A 21,506-nucleotide genomic window follows, 5' to 3' on the forward strand; every position below is an offset into this window, starting at 1 on the left:
GGAAAACTCTAATTATTAATTAACTCGCATTAAACGCGAGGATTTCCTTGCTGAATAATTAGAAGAGTATGTTCTGGTAGCTTGATTACCTTAGGGCAGTAGTTTTGTTAATCCCTCTCCATTTACAAAATTAGTTAGCTAAATTCTGTCTTCATATAACTTCTATTACATGTTATAATTTTCTGATTGCAACAATCATTCGTGTATTTTCGTTAATCTCTCTTCATATACAAAATTAGTTAGCTAAATTCTGTCTTCATATAACTTTTATTACATGTTATAATTTTCTGATTGCAACAATCATTCGTGTATTTTCGTTAATCTCTCTTCATATACAAAATTAGTTAGCTAAATTCTGTCTTCATATAACTTTTATTACATGTTATAATTTTCTGATTGCAACAATCATTCGTGTATTTTCGTTAATCTCTCTTCATATACAAAATTAGTTAGCTAAATTCTGTCTTCATATAACTTTTATTACATGTTATAATTTTCTGATTGCAACAATCATTCGTGTATTTTCGTTAATCTCTCTTCATATACAAAATTAGTTAGCTAAATTCTGTCTTCATATAACTTTTATTACATGTTATAATTTTCTGATTGCAACAATCATTCGTGTATTTTCGTTAATCTCTCTTCATATACAAAATTAGTTAGCTAAATTCTGTCTTCATATAACTTTTATTACATGTTATAATTTTCTGATTGCAACAATCATTCGTGTATTTTCGTTAATCTCTCTTCATATACAAAATTAGTTAGCTAAATTCTGTCTTCATATAACTTTTATTACATGTTATAATTTTCTGATTGCAACAATCATTCGTGTATTTTCGTTAATCTCTCTTCATATACAAAATTAGTTAGCTAAATTCTGTCTTCATATAACTTTTATTACATGTTATAATTTTCTGATTGCAACAATCATTCGTGTATTTTCGTTAATCTCTCTTCATATACAAAATTAGTTAGCTAAATTCTGTCTTCATATAACTTTTATTACATGTTATAATTTTCTGATTGCAACAATCATTCGTGTATTTTCGTTAATCTCTCTTCATATACAAAATTAGTTAGCTAAATTCTGTCTTCATATAACTTTTATTACATGTTATAATTTTCTGATTGCAACAATCATTCGTGTATTTTCGTTAATCTCTCTTCATATACAAAATTAGTTAGCTAAATTCTGTCTTCATATAACTTTTATTACATGTTATAATTTTCTGATTGCAACAATCATTCGTGTATTTTCGTTAATCTCTCTTCATATACAAAATTAGTTAGCTAAATTCTGTCTTCATATAACTTTTATTACATGTTATAATTTTCTGATTGCAACAATCATTCGTGTATTTTCGTTAATCTCTCTTCATATACAAAATTAGTTAGCTAAATTCTGTCTTCATATAACTTTTATTACATGTTATAATTTTCTGATTGCAACAATCATTCGTGTATTTTCGTTAATCTCTCTTCATATACAAAATTAGTTAGCTAAATTCTGTCTTCATATAACTTTTATTACATGTTATAATTTTCTGATTGCAACAATCATTCGTGTATTTTCGTTAATCTCTCTTCATATACAAAATTAGTTAGCTAAATTCTGTCTTCATATAACTTTTATTACATGTTATAATTTTCTGATTGCAACAATCATTCGTGTATTTTCGTTAATCTCTCTTCATATACAAAATTAGTTAGCTAAATTCTGTCTTCATATAACTTTTATTACATGTTATAATTTTCTGATTGCAACAATCATTCGTGTATTTTCGTTAATCTCTCTTCATATACAAAATTAGTTAGCTAAATTCTGTCTTCATATAACTTTTATTACATGTTATAATTTTCTGATTGCAACAATCATTCGTGTATTTTCGTTAATCTCTCTTCATATACAAAATTAGTTAGCTAAATTCTGTCTTCATATAACTTTTATTACATGTTATAATTTTCTGATTGCAACAATCATTCGTGTATTTTCGTTAATCTCTCTTCATATACAAAATTAGTTAGCTAAATTCTGTCTTCATATAACTTTTATTACATGTTATAATTTTCTGATTGCAACAATCATTCGTGTATTTTCGTTAATCTCTCTTCATATACAAAATTAGTTAGCTAAATTCTGTCTTCATATAACTTTTATTACATGTTATAATTTTCTGATTGCAACAATCATTCGTGTATTTTCGTTAATCTCTCTTCATATACAAAATTAGTTAGCTAAATTCTGTCTTCATATAACTTTTATTACATGTTATAATTTTCTGATTGCAACAATCATTCGTGTATTTTCGTTAATCTCTCTTCATATACAAAATTAGTTAGCTAAATTCTGTCTTCATATAACTTTTATTACATGTTATAATTTTCTGATTGCAACAATCATTCGTGTATTTTCGTTAATCTCTCTTCATATACAAAATTAGTTAGCTAAATTCTGTCTTCATATAACTTTTATTACATGTTATAATTTTCTGATTGCAACAATCATTCGTGTATTTTCGTTAATCTCTCTTCATATACAAAATTAGTTAGCTAAATTCTGTCTCCATATAACTTTCATTGCATGTAATAATTTTATGCTCGCTACAATCATCTGTATATTCTTGTTAATCTCTCTTCATTTACAAAATCAATTAGCTAAATTCTGTCTTCATATAACTTTTATTACATGTTATAATTTTCTGATTGCAACAATCATTCGTGTATTTTCGTTAATCTCTCTTCAATTACAAAATTAATTAGCTAAATTCTCTCTTCATATGACTTTCACTACATGTAATATTTTTTCTGATATGTCTTCATATATCTCTTATTACATGTAATAATTTTCAGATCGTCACAATCATCTATGTATTTTCGTTAATTCCTCTTCATTTGCAAAATTAACTGGCTAAATTCTGTCTTTATATATCTTTTATTAAAAGTAATAATTTTCTGATTGCAACAATCATCTATGTATTTTCGTTAATCCCTCTTCTAGTCTTGGGTAGTGCCATAGCCTCTGTACCATGGTCTTCCCCTGTCTTGGATTAGAGATCCCTTGCTTGAGGGTACACTTGGGCACACTATTCTATCTTATTTCTCTTCCTCTTGTTTTGTTCAAGTTTTCATAGTTTATATGGGAAATATCTATTTTAATGTTGTTACCGTTCTGAAAATATCTTATTTTTCCTTGTTTCGATTTCTTTACTGGGCTACTTTCCCGGTTGGAGCCCCTGGCCTTACAACATCTCAGTTTTCCAACTAGGGTTGTTGTAGCTTAGCAAGTATTGATAATAATAATAATAATAATAATAATAATAATAATAATAATAATATTAATAATAATCATCATCATCATCATCATAATATAAATAATAATTTACAAATTAGCCAAATACTATCTTCATATAACTTTTATTACATGTAATAATTTTTCTGATGGCAACAATCATCTGTATAGTTTTGTTAAACCCTTTTCATTTATGAAATGAATTAGCTAAATTCTATCTTCCTGACCTTTTTTTTTATCACAACTCTATATTTTTGTATCAGCTAAATGCTGTCTTCGTATATCATTTATACCATACAATAATTTCCAGATCACCACAATCATCAGCTAACAGAGGGAGTCCTACTCACTTCGTCTACATTAAGCTAGACGATGAAGTTAGGTCCCATCTCCGAATCCTGCAGGAGGCTTTGAGGGAAGACGCCCTCAAGCACGACCTCGAAGAGATCCAGATACGTCACGCTCATATCACCGTTGGAGTTTTCGACTTTCTCCCAAGTAATGTTCTTTGTTTTTAATAACGGCATCTTCTTGCATAAAAGGAACTTATTAACTAATTTCAATGTATTGAATGTATGTTTATGTTCATAAACACATTCATGCGTACATATAACATATTAACATGAATATATATATATATATATATATATATATATATATATTATATATATATATATATATATATATATATATATATATATATATATAAAGTATATCTATACAGTATATATATATGTATATATATACACAGTATATATATATATGTATATATATACACAGTATATATATATATATATATATATATATATATATATATATATATATATATATATATATATATATATATAGAGAGAGAGAGAGAGAGAGAGAGAGAGAGAGAGAGAGAGATACACTAGGTGTTTGAACACTTCTGCATGGCTGGTGATATATATATATATATATATATATATATATATATACATATATACATATATACATATATATATATATATATATATATATATATATATATATATATATATATATATATATCATTCATTTCAATAACATTAATGCCAAAAAAAAACATAATCTTTAAAAATCAAACAATGCATTCTGTATAAAAATGTATGCATGATCTTTGAACAGATATAAAGGAGCTTAGTTTTTTCTTTAAAATATATTGCATACAAAATATGCAGCAAGCATAGAGAATCAAACCCCTGCTAATAGATTTTACGATTCCAAAGCAACCTTATGCACTGAACACATGTTATCCTCATATGACTATACCCTATTCTACTCTACATTCTTCATATTCTTCCCGCATAATATATTCGCAACTTTCCACCTATATATTTTTTGAAGAGCATCTAAATATCACATTTTCATACCTTCCTGTAATCTAGACTCTCACTGCAGAGTTACAAATTTGATACCATTCTGACTACCATCTTTGTAGGTCGATTCACCTATTCCCACATTCACCCATCTATAACAATTACTATTTAACTGACTCCAGCGCCTCTTTATTTCAGCTAGCCATCAAATTTCGGGGTTATATTATTTTGTAAAACTTTAATATAGCAATCTTTTATACTATACACTTAAAAATTCAATCTCTCCACAACCTGACTTGGCGTTCAACAACCCACATCAACCTCGTCTTCAGTACACCGTACGGAAAAAGATGTTAACATCATTTGGACTAACTATCATTTAGTCATGTGGGTTACTCATTTAAAGGCCTTAGAGGCCCTTCATGAATGGCAGAGGCAAGGGACAGTGACATTGCCCTATCAAGCAGGACAATGCCCGAGACTCTGACCACCCAAGCTAGGAACAAGGTTGCTGATGACTCAGCAGAAAGATCTATAGGCTCCTGCTAATCGCCCATCCTTGGCTCACAAGGATGGTGAGGTTGCAGCGACCAAAGGAACTAACGAGTTTGAGCGGCACTCGAACCCTAGTCTGGCGATCACCAGTCAGGGACCTTACCACAGAGGCCACAAAAACCCTAAAATCAACTTCTGAAAGCTTCTCACAATGTCGCCAGAAAAAAATAAAATATCCCTAGTACTTAATAGCTAAAAAGCTGAACATTATTATTATTATTATTATTATTATTATTATTATTATTTCTTAAGCTACAACCTTAGTTGGAAACGGAGGATGCTATAAGCCCAAGTGCTCCAACAGGGAAAATAGCCCAGTGAGGAAAGGAAATAAGGAAAAGCAAGAAGAGAAGTTTAAGAACAATAATATTAAAATAAATCTTTCATATATAAACTGTAAAAACTTTAAAATAAGAGGATAAAAACTTCAAAATAACAAGAGGAAGGGAAACAAGATAGAATAGACTGCCCGAATGTACCCTCAAGCAAGAGAACTCTAACCCAAGACAGTGGAAGACCATGGTACAGAGGCTATGGTGCTACCCAAGAATAGAGAACAATGGTTTGATTTTGATTTAACCATCTTGTATCCGGACTTCAATCACATTAGTAGATTGAAGTCTTTTAAATCTTCACGTCATAGACTAAATATAGAACATTGGAAAACGTGAAATTAGAACAAGAGAAGATAAATGTAAAAAAAAAAAAAATGAAATTAGGGGAAACTTAATTAACTCAAGAAAATGCAGCATAAGACAAATGAAAAAATATCCTAAAATATGAAAAATTTAAAATACAAAATATAATATAAAATGTATGATATAAAAATATTAAATATAAAGAATATAAAATATAAAAATATGGATATAAAATATAATATAAAATGCATAATATAAAAATATTAAATATAAATAATATAAAAATATAAAATATAAAATATGAAAATATAAAATATAGAATATAAAATATGAAAATATAAAAACAAAAAATATAGAGTATAAAATATGAAAATATAAAAACATAAAATATAGAATAGAAAATATGAAAATATAAAAATATAAATAAGTAATGATATTAAGGATCCCAGGATCTAATTGAGGGATAGACCACTTCTTTGACTTGTTATTCAATCAATTTAATCGTATTCTTTTCATATGAAATTCACCTCTGATAAACTTGCAGCAAATGCTTTTATATTGAACAGGCTGACATGTCTTTTTATAGTTTATATATGAAATATCTGTTTTGATGATGTTACTGTTTTTTAAATATTTTATAAAAATTGTTCATTATTTCTCAAATCGTTTATTTATTTTCTTATTTCTTTTCCTCACTGCAGGGCTATTTTTTCTTGTTGGAGCCCTTGGGCTTATAGCATTTTGCTTTTCAAACCTAGATTGTAGCTTAGACAGTAACAACAACAACAACAACAACAACAACAACAACAATAATAATAATAATAATAATAATAATAATAATATTACGAGTCCTCCTTGCAGCTAGTCATTTTGAAATTTCAATAAGGCCTGCGATTACTCAAATGATATTTGCTCATTGTTTAATATTGTACTATTCAGTCTTCCGTGACTTTAAAAATGACACAAAAACACACTTCAAAAAAGGTTTAAAGGCCGCTCGAGAATGGCAGAGGCAAGGGACACTGGCATTGTCCTAGCAAGCAGGACAATGCCCTAGGGACTGACCACATTACATATGATCATCGCCCACACCACCTCTCTAGGATCAAGGAGGGCCAGGTAATAGCTGCTGATGACTCAGCAGGTAGAACTATAGGCTCCCCCCAAACCCCGTCAACCTTAGCTCACAAGGATGGTAAGATTGCAGCAACTGAAGGAACTAACGAGTTTGAGCTGGACTCGAACCCCAGTCTGGCGATCACCAGTCAGGGACGTTACCAAATAGGCCACCACAACCACTTTATATAACTCTTGGAGTACGCTCTGTATTTGTTTAGATTTTTAGAATAACGTATTTTCCCATATGGAAACATTTACCAAAAGAAAAAAAGAATAAAGTGCAAAAAAAATCAAACTAGAAGTCTAATGATGAATAAAACTACTGTTAAGTGATATAACTGAATGTTGATTATTTTTTCTTACCTCTTTTCAGTTCAAGAAGTTTATTCCCAGGAAGGACTAGATACTTTAAAAAAAGATCTACTAACTGAAGTTATGGAAAATGTAAGTTACATATCATGGAGAAAGAATGATAAGTATGGTCTTAATAACTTTAGATTTACATAAACATACAGTACTGACCTGAACATCAGTTTTAAAGGCAGTAGGAATTAATGTCAAATTTGTGAATTCTGCGCAAAATTCATGTAAATACTAAACTTTTGAGACTTCTAAAATTATAGGAACATTAGATTTATTCACTAATGATTAATCTCTGATAATATGATGTAACAATTTAATGCATGGACATGAACAAGGAAATCATATTGAAAGTACTCGCTTTTGTCACCCTTTCATAATAAGAACTATCAGAAAGTAATTATACAGAAGAACGAAGTGTTACCTCAGGTTCATAAAATAATGAACAATAAGGAATACAATCAGCATGTTAACATGTATACATTCAACGTCTTTGGTTGTTTAGGTTGATTGGAGTCCGATGGTAGTTATTATGCACAGTGAGAGAGAGAGAGAGAGAGAGAGAGAGAGAGAGAGAGAGAGAGAGAGAGAGAGAGAGAGAGAGAGAGAGAGAGAGAGAGAGCATTCTTTATTTGTATGCCCTCCTGAAGCAAACATGCTTGTGAAAGAGGGTGAGCTGTACTGTTGGTGGGTCGTCTTGTAGAAGATACACAGGTTTTAGGTGATCCAATTCTCTCTTCCATAAATGATGAGGATGGAAGGTTTGAAGTGTGATTGATGACAAGGAAAGGGCCCACATATAGGGGCTAACCAGTCATGCAAGCGCGGAGCGCGTGAAGACGTGTTGCGGTGTGTAGACCTCTAACTGCTGTGTGCTGCTTTGCTCGGGGCTTGTAAGTGTGACAGCCAGGGATAAACGTCCCCTCAATGTGACGTAGGCATTAGAGATCATCAGAGATGTCGGCGGATGGAAAAATATTCAGCAAGGAACAACCAGCGGATCACCATATACCATTTTTGCTGCTGAAACATCTATGGTGTCCTTAGGCGTGGTCCTCAGTTCGAGGATGACCCAGGGAGGTTGTGTAAACCAGATGAAGTCAATGCAGAGCCATTAAAGCTTCTTTGGAAGTGCGATGGAAACATTCAACCATTCCATTGCCTGCAGGGATACAAGCGGTAGTCTGACGAAGGGTGGTGCCAATAAGATGTCCTTATGATGTCCATAATTCAAAGGCAAACGGGGTACCACTGTCGGAAATAATATGCTCTTGGATGCAGAATCCACCTGGAAAGTAAGGCTGCATGCACGAGGCAGACATAAATTGCATGGGGATGGCTTCAGGCACGATCGATGGCTGTGAAAAGGTAACGGTGTCCTTGTGATATGAGTAGGGGGACTAACAGGTTATTGTGAATATAACAAAAATGATGTTGAGGTTGATGAAAAGTGCCCAGACCTGTATCCATGTGTTGATGCACTTCTGTAGTTTTACATCAAGTACAGGCACAGACCTAATTGTTGGCATCCTTAGTATGGCCAAGCCATATAAATTTCGACTTCAGTAGCTGTGCAGTAGATCAGCGTGAGAAGCCACGGATTAATTGAAACACCTGTCTGCGCATAGAGGCAGATATCCACGGCCTGGCCTACCAGTACTAATATCACAGAGGAAGGTGACTTTGGAGTCATCAAAGGCGATGACGTTCCAATGAAGACATGTAGGATGTCCTACAGGCTTGGTACTCAAAGAGTCCTTTCGTTGGTCTTCTGCTAAAATATTGTAATCCATTCCCAAGTGGATGGCAGCCAGTGTGTTTCTTGAAAAGACATCAGTGACAGAATTCAATTTAACAGACATATGTTGAAGGGTGCATTTTTATTTAGCCATGGCTGAGAGATGTTAGTGTTGATCCGCGAACCAGGCATTGAACTGTCAAGTGGAAGCATGCACAAGGGGAACATGGTCCGTGTAAATGATGTAGGGTGTGACCTCTAAGGGGTGGCAGAAGTGACGGCCAACCAAACGTACCACCAGTAGTTTACGGTTGAAGGTAGATTACCTAGATTCGATCTTGGAATGTTTTCTACTAAAGAAGACCAATGGGTAGGACGATCTATTAACCATCTTTTTGAGTACCACCCCTATAGTGATTTCACTGGCATAGGTGGAAAGTAGGAGGGAGCTTACCCTTGAGGGAGTTGTAGATGTGGGCAAGAGTGGTGGTGATGGCTGGCAAAAAAAGGTAATAATACTTCACTAAGCCAAAGAACTCCCAAAGTACTATGCACTGCCGATACCTTCTCTGGAAGGGGGTGGACACCTTTATAAGTGTTGCAGTGTCCCAAGAACAACACTTCAATGGCACCAAAGGTAAACTTGTCGTACCAGACTACAAGTCCGTTCTACTGCAGGCAGTCGATGATGATGTGTATGTGATACAGGTGGTGGTCTCATGAGGGAGAGAACACTAGTATGTCATCCCTGTAACACCCTTAGAAGAGGTGGTTTCATTAAATACCACCCGTGAATCGATGAAATGTGGACCCTGCTTTACAAAAGCCAAAGCAGGAGTAATTGAAATTATACAATATGTGCTGAAGGGGGTGATGATGGCAATCATGGGGATGTCTTCAAGGGATATGAGCACCTGATATTATACCTTCAGAAGGCCGAGGTTGGAAAACATTAGCACTGTTAAGGAAGGTGGTGAAGTCGGCAATGTTGAGAAGGGGGTAAGGGTCTTGTTTCATCTACATGTCATGACGCCTGTAATCATCACGTGGTTGCAGGGAGTCATCATTCTTTGGGACAGTTTGTATGGGTGATGACCATCGGCTAGAGGCGTTCTGATAAAGGTCTATTTCTTCCGTCTTGGTAGTGTTGAAGTGGCTGACAATATAGGCAATGATTCTAGTTATTGAGTCCTTCAAGGACAAGGTTCTGACATCAGGAAGGGCAGCTCAAATAAGTTCTAGCGTTGTACCCAAAGGACAGGAAGTACGGTCACTTCACAAGGAGAAGACGAGCAATGCTGACCATTTCTCTGAGGGTAAGGGATGTCTGTTTATCCCTCCACAGTTGTTGAAAAAGCTGAAAAACCATGGCTACCCAGGCAGCTCGTGACGGTAAGCACTGATCCAGAAGGTATGATTTGAGGACAAAGCCAATTAGAGAATATCTGGGAAGGTGTCTTTGAGGATCTTAGCAAGGACGTAGTCAGCTCTGCTGCATGAACGGGTGATGCCCTTGATGCGGAACTGAACCTCAGTGCATTGGCACCAGAAAAACGCATCCCTGTGGCAACGTGGACATGAGTTGGGTTAGTGGGCTCGCTGGGAGGCGGTGACCAAAAGGTCATGCCAGGTTCACTAATGTGATGAGCCAATGATATGTGTGAATCACACAAGTACCTTCTGCCAATTTGTCTATTTACAAAAAATACAGGTATTTATGTTTCAAATGGATGACATAAGTGACAATTGCATACCAAAAATGACAACATAGTAGAAATGACATTAGCATGAGTACATTCAACGGTTTTTGTCATTTTTCTTGACTGGAGTCCGATGGTAGTTACTGTGCCACTGCGTGTGTGAGAGAGAGAGAGAGAGAGAGAGAGAGAGAGAGAGAGAGAGAGAGAGAGCGCATTTTTCTATTTGTAGGTTCATTGTTTAATGCCCGTGCGTTAGATGCCAATGGCAAGAGAAAAATGGGTAACAGTCAAGGCAATGTCTTTTCCTCATAAAGCATTTCTTGTACTTATTCTGATTTTCCAAAGAAACTAAAACTATCTATTAATAATACTTCCTAAAATTAGTAAGAAAACATATCACAATTATGAGTGCTGCCACAAGTAGACTGCATTCCTTCTGCTCATAGAAATTACAAAGATGGAAAATAAAAAAAATAAAAATAAAAAAGAAAAAAGCTTACTTTTCTGGCACCATTTACGACATAATGTGACATAATGTGAATGATTTCATAACTAGTATCATATATTTTTTGACAGACATATCTTTTAGAATGGTCTGTAGGAATAATTTTCCATGTGTTTTAAATCTTGATGATCTTCAAGGTTTATGCATTTCTTCGCAGATACTATCTAGATACTTTAAAAAGTTTATCTTCTAATCAACCAGTGACTTCTTTCTGGTTTTGGATTTACTAATTTTAAGAGGATTTGATTTTCCCTTGAAGCGGAAAAAATGATAATTACCTGAAAGGCAAATTAATTGCAGCGTGTACATTTCATGCTATACTTTACAATTAACATAAAAAAAAAAAAGTTATTACCTTAAATGCTAACTATTCCCCCAACTTTACAGACACAGAGCTTCGAAGTGAAATTCCTCGATCTCGGACACTTCCAAGGTAAATTTCTCTACGTCGGAATCGAGCGATGCCAGGATCTTCTCGACCTCAGATCAAAGGTGGTAGATACCTTTGAGAAACATAGCATACTCTGCACTGACAAGAGACCTTATGCTCCTCATATAACCCTCTTCAAAGGCAACACGAGAACGCCAGTTGATGAAGAAACGAAACTATCGCTGCGCAAATATTTGTCTTCCATAGAACTACCAGATATGAAGCCAGTGTGGGTTGATGATATTCACATTAGAGAAATTAGCGGTGGGAAGTAAACTGGAGATGGCAAACAGGATAGGAGGGATTGGGAAATGAAGGATGCGAGTATATGGCAGAGAATTGATGAATAGGAGATGGCGATATGAGGAAAAGGAGAGAACAGAGAAGTATTTAAGAGGGATTAGGAAATGAAGGAGGCGAGTATATAGCAGAGAATTGATGAATAGGAGATGGCGATATGAGAAAATGGGAGACCAAAGAAGTATTTGAGAGGGATTAGGAAATGAAAGATGCGAGTATATAGCAGAGAATTGATGAATAGGAGATGGCGATATGAGAAAATGGGAGACCAAAGAAGTATTTGAGAGGGATTAGGAAATGAAGGAGGCGAGTATATAGCAGAGAATTGATGAATAGGAGATGGCGATATGAGAAAATGGGAGACCAAAGAAGTATTTGAGAGGGATTAGGAAATGAAAGATGCGAGTATATAGCAGAGAATTGATGAATAGGAGATGGCGATATGAGCCAAATGAGAGAACAGAGAAGTAAGAATTATTTAAGAGGGATTAGGAAAAGACAAATGTGAGTATAAGGTAGAGAATAGATGAATGGGAGATGGCAATATGAGGAAAAGGAGAGAACAGAGAAGTATTTAAGAGGGATTAGGAAATGAAAAATGTGAGTATAAGGCAGAGATTAGATGAATAGGAGATAGCAATATGAGTCAAATGAGAGAACAGAAAAGTAAGAATTATTTAATAGGGATTAGGAAAAGACAAATGTGAGTATAAGGTAGAGAATAGATGAATAGGAGATGGTGATATGAGCAAAAGGAGAGAACAGAGAAGTAAAAAGTATTTAAGAGAGATTAGGAAATGAAAGATGTGAGTATAAGGCAGAGATTAGATGAATAGGAGATAGCAATATGAGCCAAATGAGAGAACAGAAAAGTAAGAATTATTTAATAGGGATTAGGAAAAGACAAATGTGAGTATAAGGTAGAGAATAAATGAATAGGAGATGGTGATATGAGCAAAAGGAGAGAACAGAGAAGTATTTAAGAGGATTGGAAATGAAAGATGAGAGTATATTGCAGAGAATTGATGAATAGGAGATGGCGATATGAGCAAAAGGAGAGAACAGAGAAGTATTTAAGAGGATTAGAAATGAAAGATGAGAGTATATTGCAGAGAATTGATGAATAGGAGATGGCGATATGAGCAAAAGGAGAGAACAGAGAAGTATTTAAGAGGATTAGAAATGAAAGATGAGAGTATATTGCAGAGAATTGATGAATAGGAGATGGCGATATGAGAAAAAGGAGAGAACAGAAAAGTAAGAAGTATTTAAGAGTCCAGATAAATGTTAAGGAAACTTCAAGGACGTTTACAATTGATCATATTAATCATTAATTGCACAATGTTGCTTAGCACAGCATACTTTATATTTTAGGCAGTTATGTGTTATGATAATTTATCCGTTATTGTTACATGTTAAAAAAAATAAATCTCCGGTTAATAAGATTTAAACCCACGGTTTAACTGTAATGAGTGGCCGAAAAATTACATTTCATATTTGTTGATTAATTCGTTTCCTGTTTTTCTTTTCGTGTAATTTATGTTAATCTTTTCATGTTATTGCATATGTTACGTGTTCGAAAAAACTTCGGTTAATAAAAAATAAAACTCACGATTTAACAGTAATAAGTGGCCGTAAAATTACATTTCATAATTGATAATTAATTCGCTTCTTGTTCTATTTTCAAATTATTTACAATAGTATCTATAATTGAATAATAGTTGTATGCTATTATTGCATAAGCTGAAACCTACTGAATGATTAAATTATTAACAGGTAACATAATCCTCATAGTGTAATTAATATCAACTTCATATCATCACAATATGTGTTATTTCATCTGCATTACACTAAATTATATTATGTGATAAACCTTTTCGCTCTTCAGGAATCTATGTTGTTTCGTAATTGTATACAAACATTTCAACGAATATTCCTATAATAAAATAGAACGGGCACTCTGTAGAGCGCATACCTTCGCCTATATTATTATTATTATTATTATTATTATTATTATTATTATTTGCTAAGCTACAACCCTAGTTGGAAAAGCAGGATGCTATAAGCCCAGGGAAAATAGCCCAGTGAGGAAAGGAAACAATGAAAAATAATATATCTTAGGAACAGTAACATTAAAATCAATATTTCCTATATCAACTATAAAAACTTTAACAAAACAAGAGGAAGAGAGATTAGATAGAATAGTGTGCCCGAGTGTACCCTCAAGCAAGAGAACTCTATCCCAAGACAGTGGAAGATAGATAATTGAATTAAGCACATTTTGGAACTGGTTTTATGCAAGTCCGATAAAATTTGACCACGTTGTGGCAAAATGACGTTTCTGACATTTTCATGAATCTCGCCTTGAATTTTGACCCAATCACTCCCAACATCTATTCAAATTGTCCTTGGATCATGGCCAGTCATCTCACCAAATTTAATGAGATTAGGTCAAATAGTTTTTGAGTTATGCGAATCACAAACATACAGGCAGACATACAAATAAATACACACCTATCAAAACATAACCTTCCCAGCAACGAAGTTGGCAAAGGTAATAAAATAAAGAAAACCTATCATTGGTTATTCTACGGTAAAGGAACAATTGGAAATATTAAGTCACAATAAATCTGTGCACAGGATCATAAGGAACTATAAGTATGCCTACCATAGAATCTTTAAACAAATATCTATAAAATCCAATCCTCACGTTTTAAATAGATAAGAAACAGCTGGGAGGTATGAAATAGAGTAAATTCAAATACGTCAAATTAATGATAAAAATTGATGAACTAATAATTATATACAAAAATGAAATAACATTTTCACTTTTTGGTTGAGAGCATCAACATTCATAACAGTACAAGAAAGAATGTAAAACAGTTTTGCTTTATGAGGATACGAAAGATTTTATGATTGTATAAAGTTCTGTATGGAGAATATCAAAAGACAGAATCTAAAGCAGTGTATTCAGAGAGATTTTGGTAAAATGGTGGAATTACTACTTGTTGACCTTTGATTTCCATTTCTGACTTAATTAGGGATAACTGGAAAATACAGACAGAATATTTATATTCAGCAAAGAATTCTGAATAAGAATCATCCATTTATTTGATTTTCCTCAAAAAAGGCACCATGAAGTTATTTTTCTTGGCAATCAAACTAGTCTATTAGGCTCGAGTAGATAAGTGGCCTGCATTAACTCTTAGAAATCTAGAGCCATTTGATTACCAGAACACTAATTATATAGTTAATTGTCAAATCCCAGACCAAAGGAAGGAGACCATGTCAGACGATGATCCTTGAACATAAATACTATAGGTGAGACGTCCATTTTGTATCATCATCATCTTTACCATCTCCTACGCCTATTGACGCAAAGGGCCTCGGTTAGATTTCGCCAGACGTCTCTATTTTGAGCTTTTAAATCAATGCTTCTTCACTCATCATCTCCTACACCACGTTTCATAGTTCTCAGCCATGTAGGAGATACAAATTTTTGGCAGAAAACGTTTTTTTCAGAAGTTTAATGGCATCTCATGAATGGCAGAGGTAAGAGGTAGTGACAGTGCCCTAGAGACTGACCATATATACAGACGATCAGTGCCTAAGTCCCATCTTCACCCAAGCTAGGAACAAGGAGGGCCAGGCAATGCTGAAGACTCGCTAGGTAGATCTGTAGGCTCCCACAAATCCCTCCATCCTTAGCTCACAAAGATGGAGAGGTTCCAGACACTACAAGAAACTATCGACCTTGAACGGAACTCGAACCCCAGTCCGGCAGATCACCATGCAGGGATGTTTTCCAATAGACCACCACAACGATGGAGGTGGCGGGGAAATATTGGTAATATCCTGCGAGAATTAAAACTTATGATTTAAGAACAGGATCGAATCTTATTCTCCTTCTGAGAAGAAGAAAAAGAAGAAATTATCTGAATAAATTGTGTGAAATATGTTGCATTGGTAATTCAAGAGTTGATGGGAGAAGTACAAGAGGAAGGCCAAGGTTTGAGTGAATGGATGGAGTGAAGAAAGCTCTGGCTGATAAGAGGATAGATGTGAGAGAGGCAAGAGAGCGTGCTAGAAATAGGAATGAATGGCGAGCGATTGTGACGCACTTCCGGTAGGCCCTGCTGCTTCCTCCGGTGCCTTGGATGACCGCGGAGGTAGCAGCACTAGGGGGATTCAGCGTTATGAAGCTTCATCTGTGGTGGATAACGGGGGAGGGTGGGCTGTGTCATCCTAGCAGCATCAGCCGAACTCGGTTGAGTCCCTTGTCAGGCTGGGAGGAACGTAGAGAGGAGAAGTCCCCTTTTTTTGCTTCATTTGTTTGATGTCGGCTACCCCCCAAAATTGGGGGAAGTGCCATGGTATATGTATGTATGTATGTTTGAGTTTTCTGATTTTATGTTGTACAATCACCTCTGTACGTATGAAAATCTTGTAAGTTATCATCATCATCACCTTCATCATATCCTCCTACGCCTATTGACGCTAAGGATCTCGGTTAGATTTCGACAGTCGTCTCTAAATTGAGCTTTCAATTCAATACTTCTCCATTCATCATCTGTTTAAGGCCTCGTAGTCCTCAGCCATGTGGGCCTGGGTCTCCCAACTCTTCTCGTACTTGGTGGAGCCCAGTTAAATGTTTGGTGTACTGACCTCATTTTTTTTTTTTGTAAATGGAACCATAAGATATTTTCCATCACTATCATACAAAATAATTTTCCAGTTCTGTAAAAGAGAAAGGTTGGAGCCTCAGGTAACGCTCAGTGTTAGCAAACATTCAGTCATAACTTTTGCACAGGTTATTGAAGAGTTGGAGTACAGAACACGACAGAACACGATGGTTCAATGAATGAATACTGTTACCAGATAACTCCTTTGTTGCAGATGTGCAAATACAAGATCAACATGAACCACCTGCCGGCATGACTTACTGAATGGTGTATAGCACACTAGTTAAACTAGAGGGACACTCAGTACAGCGCAGACCCCCGCGACGGCAGCTTATTTCTCGACCTTGACCTTGACCTTTGACAGTACTAACGGGAGTGCATTTTCATACACTCAAATATGAACCCAGTTTGAACTCTCTGTGACGACGATGTTCAAACTTATCGCTGATTACGTGAATTGGACATTTTGCTTGGGCGTGACCTTGACCTTAACATGTACTAATGGGAGTGCATTTTCATACTGTCAAATATGAACCAAGTTTGAAGTCTCTGTGACAACGATGTCCAAACTTATGGCTGATTACGTGAATTGGACATTTTGCTTGACCGGGAAGTTAACCTCTGACCTTGACCTTCCAAAATTTAATCATTTCCAGCTTTTAAATAAAAGTTAATTCCTGCAAGTTTTATTACTCTACGATTAAAATTGTGGTCAGGAAGCTGTTCACAAATAAACTCTCACAAACAAATACACAAACAGGGGGGAAAATATAACCTCCTTCCAACTTCATTGGCGGAGGTAATAATACCCCGTTATTCAGGGCTATGACATTACATGATTATTCTGTCCATAAATCATAAATGACCCAATTCTACAATCTATTATAAGCTACAGTATATAGTTCCATATCAAGTTATTCATATTTCAAAACGACATTTATTTCATCAAAACTCAAAGCTACTTATAGCAAAGATGTAGCCAGAAACATCATCGAAAAAGGCTAAGGCACTTTAGAAATTTACGATCATTTGCTAAACTTTTGAGATTTTGCAATGTTTATGATACAAGTAAGATGTGTGTGTGTGTGTCTGTGTGTCTGCATGCGCATTTCTACATTAAATTGGTATAGAATCCTATATACTCTTCAACTAAAAGGAATGTGACCCATCTTCCTTCACTCTTCATATATAAACAACAGGAGAAGTAAAGAAAGCCATAAAAGGTATGAAAACAGGCAAATCAGCAGGAGAAAATGGCCTAACAATTGATTTGATAATAGATGGAGGAGATTTCATAGTTGTAAAACTCATTGAACTAACACAAAATGTCTGCAGGAATGCTCTATACTTACAGCTTAGAAAAACTTTATCATTATATTAAATCTCAAAAGGGAGATACAAAAGACCTGAAAAATTACCGCCCAATTAGGCTGAATTTAAGGACGGCTGGACTTTAAATCTAACAAAAGAGCATGCGGGCTTTAGAAGTGGGTATTCCACATCTGACCATATCCCTTTAATCAACCAGTCAATGGAATAATCAACAGTCTGAAAAACCACTATGTATGGCATTTATAGACTATGGAAAAGCTTTTGATTTTGGCAAGACTTCAGCAGTAATGAAAGCACATTCTAGACAAAACTCCCTGAACTTACAGGAAATGCCTGCAGGAATGCTCTATACCTGCAGCTTAGATAAACTTTATCATTATACTAATTCACAAAAGGGAGACACAAAAGACCTGAAAAATTACCGCCCAATTAGGCCGAATGTAAGGAGAGCTAGACTTTAAATCAAATAAAAGAGCACGCAGGCTATAGAAGTGAGTATTCCACAATTGACCATATCCATTTAATCAACCAGTCAATGGAAAAATCAACAGAGTCTGACAAACCACTATGCATGGCATTTATAGATTATGAGAAAACTTTTGATTCTGCCAAAACTTCAGCAGTAACGAGAGCACTTCCTAGTCAAGGAATAGATGAATCTTATAATAGAACACTTGAAAATATCTATACGGGATGTACAGCAATCCTTATACTGCATAACGATAGTAAGAAAATAATGAATAAGGAATGAGTTGGAGAAAGAGACCTCATCTCACCTAAATTATTCACAGCATGCCTAAGTTTTTAAGAATTTACATTGGGAAAATAGAGTAATTAACATTAATGAGGAATACCTCATCAACTTAAGATTTGCAGATGACGTGGTTCGGTTTAGTGAATCATGGGAGGAATTACAAAAGATTATAGAATGTTTGAATAGAGAAAGTAAAATTGTAGGATTCAAAATGAATAGGAACAAAACTAAAATAATGTTCAATTAAAATGCAGAGACAACAAATAAGGGTTATAGACGAACCTCTAGAGATTGTTAATGAATATACGTACTTAGTACTTATCTCCTGTGCTGATTCCAATACAAATTATGCCAAATTATTGGTCATACACACAGTGTATATATATATATATATATATATATATATATATATATATATATATATATACATACATATATAAATATATATATATATATATATATATATATATATATATATATATATATATATATATATTTATATAAAAGTATCAATATAACATATGTACATGTATATAAGACCCAGGCCTACATGGCTGAGGACTGTGATGCACGAAGTAGATGATGATGAATGGAGAAGTATTGAATTAAAAGCTCAAGATAGAGTCGACTGGCGAAATCTAACCGAGGTTCTTTGCGTTAATAGGCGTGGGAGGGGATATATATATATATATATATATATATATATATATATATATATATATATATATATATATATCTATATATATAAATATAAATAAATATATATATATATATATATATATATATATATATATATATATTTCTCAAAACCCAAATATGACCGTGGAGATGGCTGAAACTCCCTTGTCTCAAATTCAAAAGAATTAGCATATACGAAAGACCATCAAAGTTATGATAACAGATGTTAGTTAGACAAATGTTTATCTACCAGACTATTCCGAAGAATTTTAATTTTCCAAACTTCAGGTCAATTCGGTGTTGTGTTTAATAACATCGAACATAAATATCGAAATATTTTCCTCATATTCGGTTCATAAGAATAGCAATGCTAAGGTTGTGGTGGGCTGGTAGTAGCGTCCTTGTCTGGTGATTACCGCTCCAACTCGTTAGTTCATTTGGTCGCTGTAACCTCACTATCCTTGTGAGCGAAGGACGGGGTTTTTGGGGGAGCCTATAGGTCTATCTGCAGAGTCATCAGCAGCCATTCCCTTGCCCTCCTTGGTCCTAGCTTGGGTGGAGAGGGGGCTTGGGGGCTGATCATATGTAATATGGTCAGTCTCTAGGGCATTGTCCTGCTTGATAGGGCAATGTCACTGTCCCTTGCCATTCATGAGCGGCCTTTAAACCTTTAAAGAAGAAAGGCTGAGTTTTTGGATTACGGTGAATAATAAATAAATGAATAAACAAATAATTAAATGACGACTATCAACACTGGCGAATTCTATCATAAATCAGTTAAGTGATTCCAGACTTAACTAAAAATCAAATGAGCATCTTCAGGTTTAAAGGTTTAAAGGTCTCTCATGAGTGACAGAGGCAAGAGACAGTGACATTGCCCTGACAAGCAGGACAATGCCCTAGAGACTGACTATATTTACATATGATCCACTCAAGCTAAGACCAAGGAGGGCCAGGCAATGGCTGCTGATGACTCAGCAGATAAGACCCATAGGCTTCCCCAAACCCCCCATCCTTATAGCTCAGAAGGATTGCGAGGTTGCAGTGACTAAAGGAACTAACGAGTTTCAGCGGGACTCGAACCCCAGTCTGGCAATCACCAGGCAAGGGCTCTTCCAATAGACCGCCACAATTATGAATTTAAAAACTTTTTGCTTGAGGGTACACTCGGGCACACTATTCTATCTAGTTTCTCTTCCTCTTGTATTGATAAATCATTTAAATTTTACATATGAAATATTTATTTTAATGTTGTTACTGTTCTTAAAATATTCTATTTTTCCTTGTTTCCTTTCCTCACTGGGCTATTTTCCCTGTTGGAGCCCCTGGCCTTATAGGATCCTGCTTTTCCAATTAGGGTTGTAGCTTAGCAATTAATAATAATAATAATAGAAATAATAATTAAGTATACGCATCAATAAAAAAAAACGTATACTGTGGTTGATTATGATGAGTTACTCTTGCAAAATATTTTTCCTTGTTTCCTTTCCTCACTGGGCTATTTTCCCTGTTCGAGCCCCTGGCCTTATAGGATCCTGCTTTTCCAATTAGGGTTGTAGCTTAGCAATTAATAATAATAATAATAGAAATAATAATTAAGTATACGCATCAATAAAAAAAAACGTATACTGTGGTTGATTATGATGAGTTACTCTTGCAAAATATTAATAATTCTTTCGTATCATCAAATAACAAATAAGATTAACATTAATCATTATAAAACTGAAATTTGATAACTTGAGTCTCTTGAACCTCTGACATTTTGATATTTGAATCATCGTTTTCTTTAATTGATATTTGTTTGATTTAACTAGGCTTGTTGACCTTAATTCTGACAATTATTCTAATATCAGTTTCATTACCATAGAGAGAGAGAGAGAGAGAGAGAGAGAGAGAGAGAGAGAGAGAGAGAGAGAGAGAGAGAGAGAGAGAGAGAGAGAGAGAGAGAGAGAGTTTACATGACAAGAGCACTTATCAATGAGAGAGAGGCACTATATGTGGATACAGTAAAACTTTATAATAATAATAGAGAGAGAGAGAGAGAGAGAGAGAGAGAGAGAGAGAGAGAGAGAGAGAGAGAGAGAGAGAGAGAGAGAGAGAGAGA

At 34.5% G+C, this 21,506-nt stretch overlaps 1 protein-coding gene and 1 long non-coding RNA gene across 2 annotated transcripts in view; one reads left to right on the plus strand and one right to left on the minus strand.

Moving 5' to 3' along the window:
• The window catches only part of LOC137627684 (uncharacterized), a 29,225-nt gene extending 15,229 nt beyond the window's left edge, over nucleotides 1–13,996 (plus strand). The window contains exons 3-5 of the mRNA XM_068358897.1: nucleotides 3,603–3,790; nucleotides 7,297–7,367; nucleotides 11,614–13,996. Coding sequence (XP_068214998.1) covers nucleotides 3,603–3,790; nucleotides 7,297–7,367; nucleotides 11,614–11,931 — 577 coding nt within the window. The 3' untranslated portion in view covers nucleotides 11,932–13,996. The remainder of the gene's footprint in view (nucleotides 1–3,602; nucleotides 3,791–7,296; nucleotides 7,368–11,613) is intronic.
• Nucleotides 1–21,506, minus strand: part of LOC137627685 (uncharacterized) — a 561,261-nt gene that overhangs the window by 25,795 nt on the left and 513,960 nt on the right. The window lies entirely within an intron of this gene.

This window comes from Palaemon carinicauda, chromosome 35 (genome assembly GCF_036898095.1).
Source record: "Palaemon carinicauda isolate YSFRI2023 chromosome 35, ASM3689809v2, whole genome shotgun sequence".
Lineage (NCBI taxonomy): Eukaryota > Metazoa > Arthropoda > Malacostraca > Decapoda > Palaemonidae > Palaemon > Palaemon carinicauda.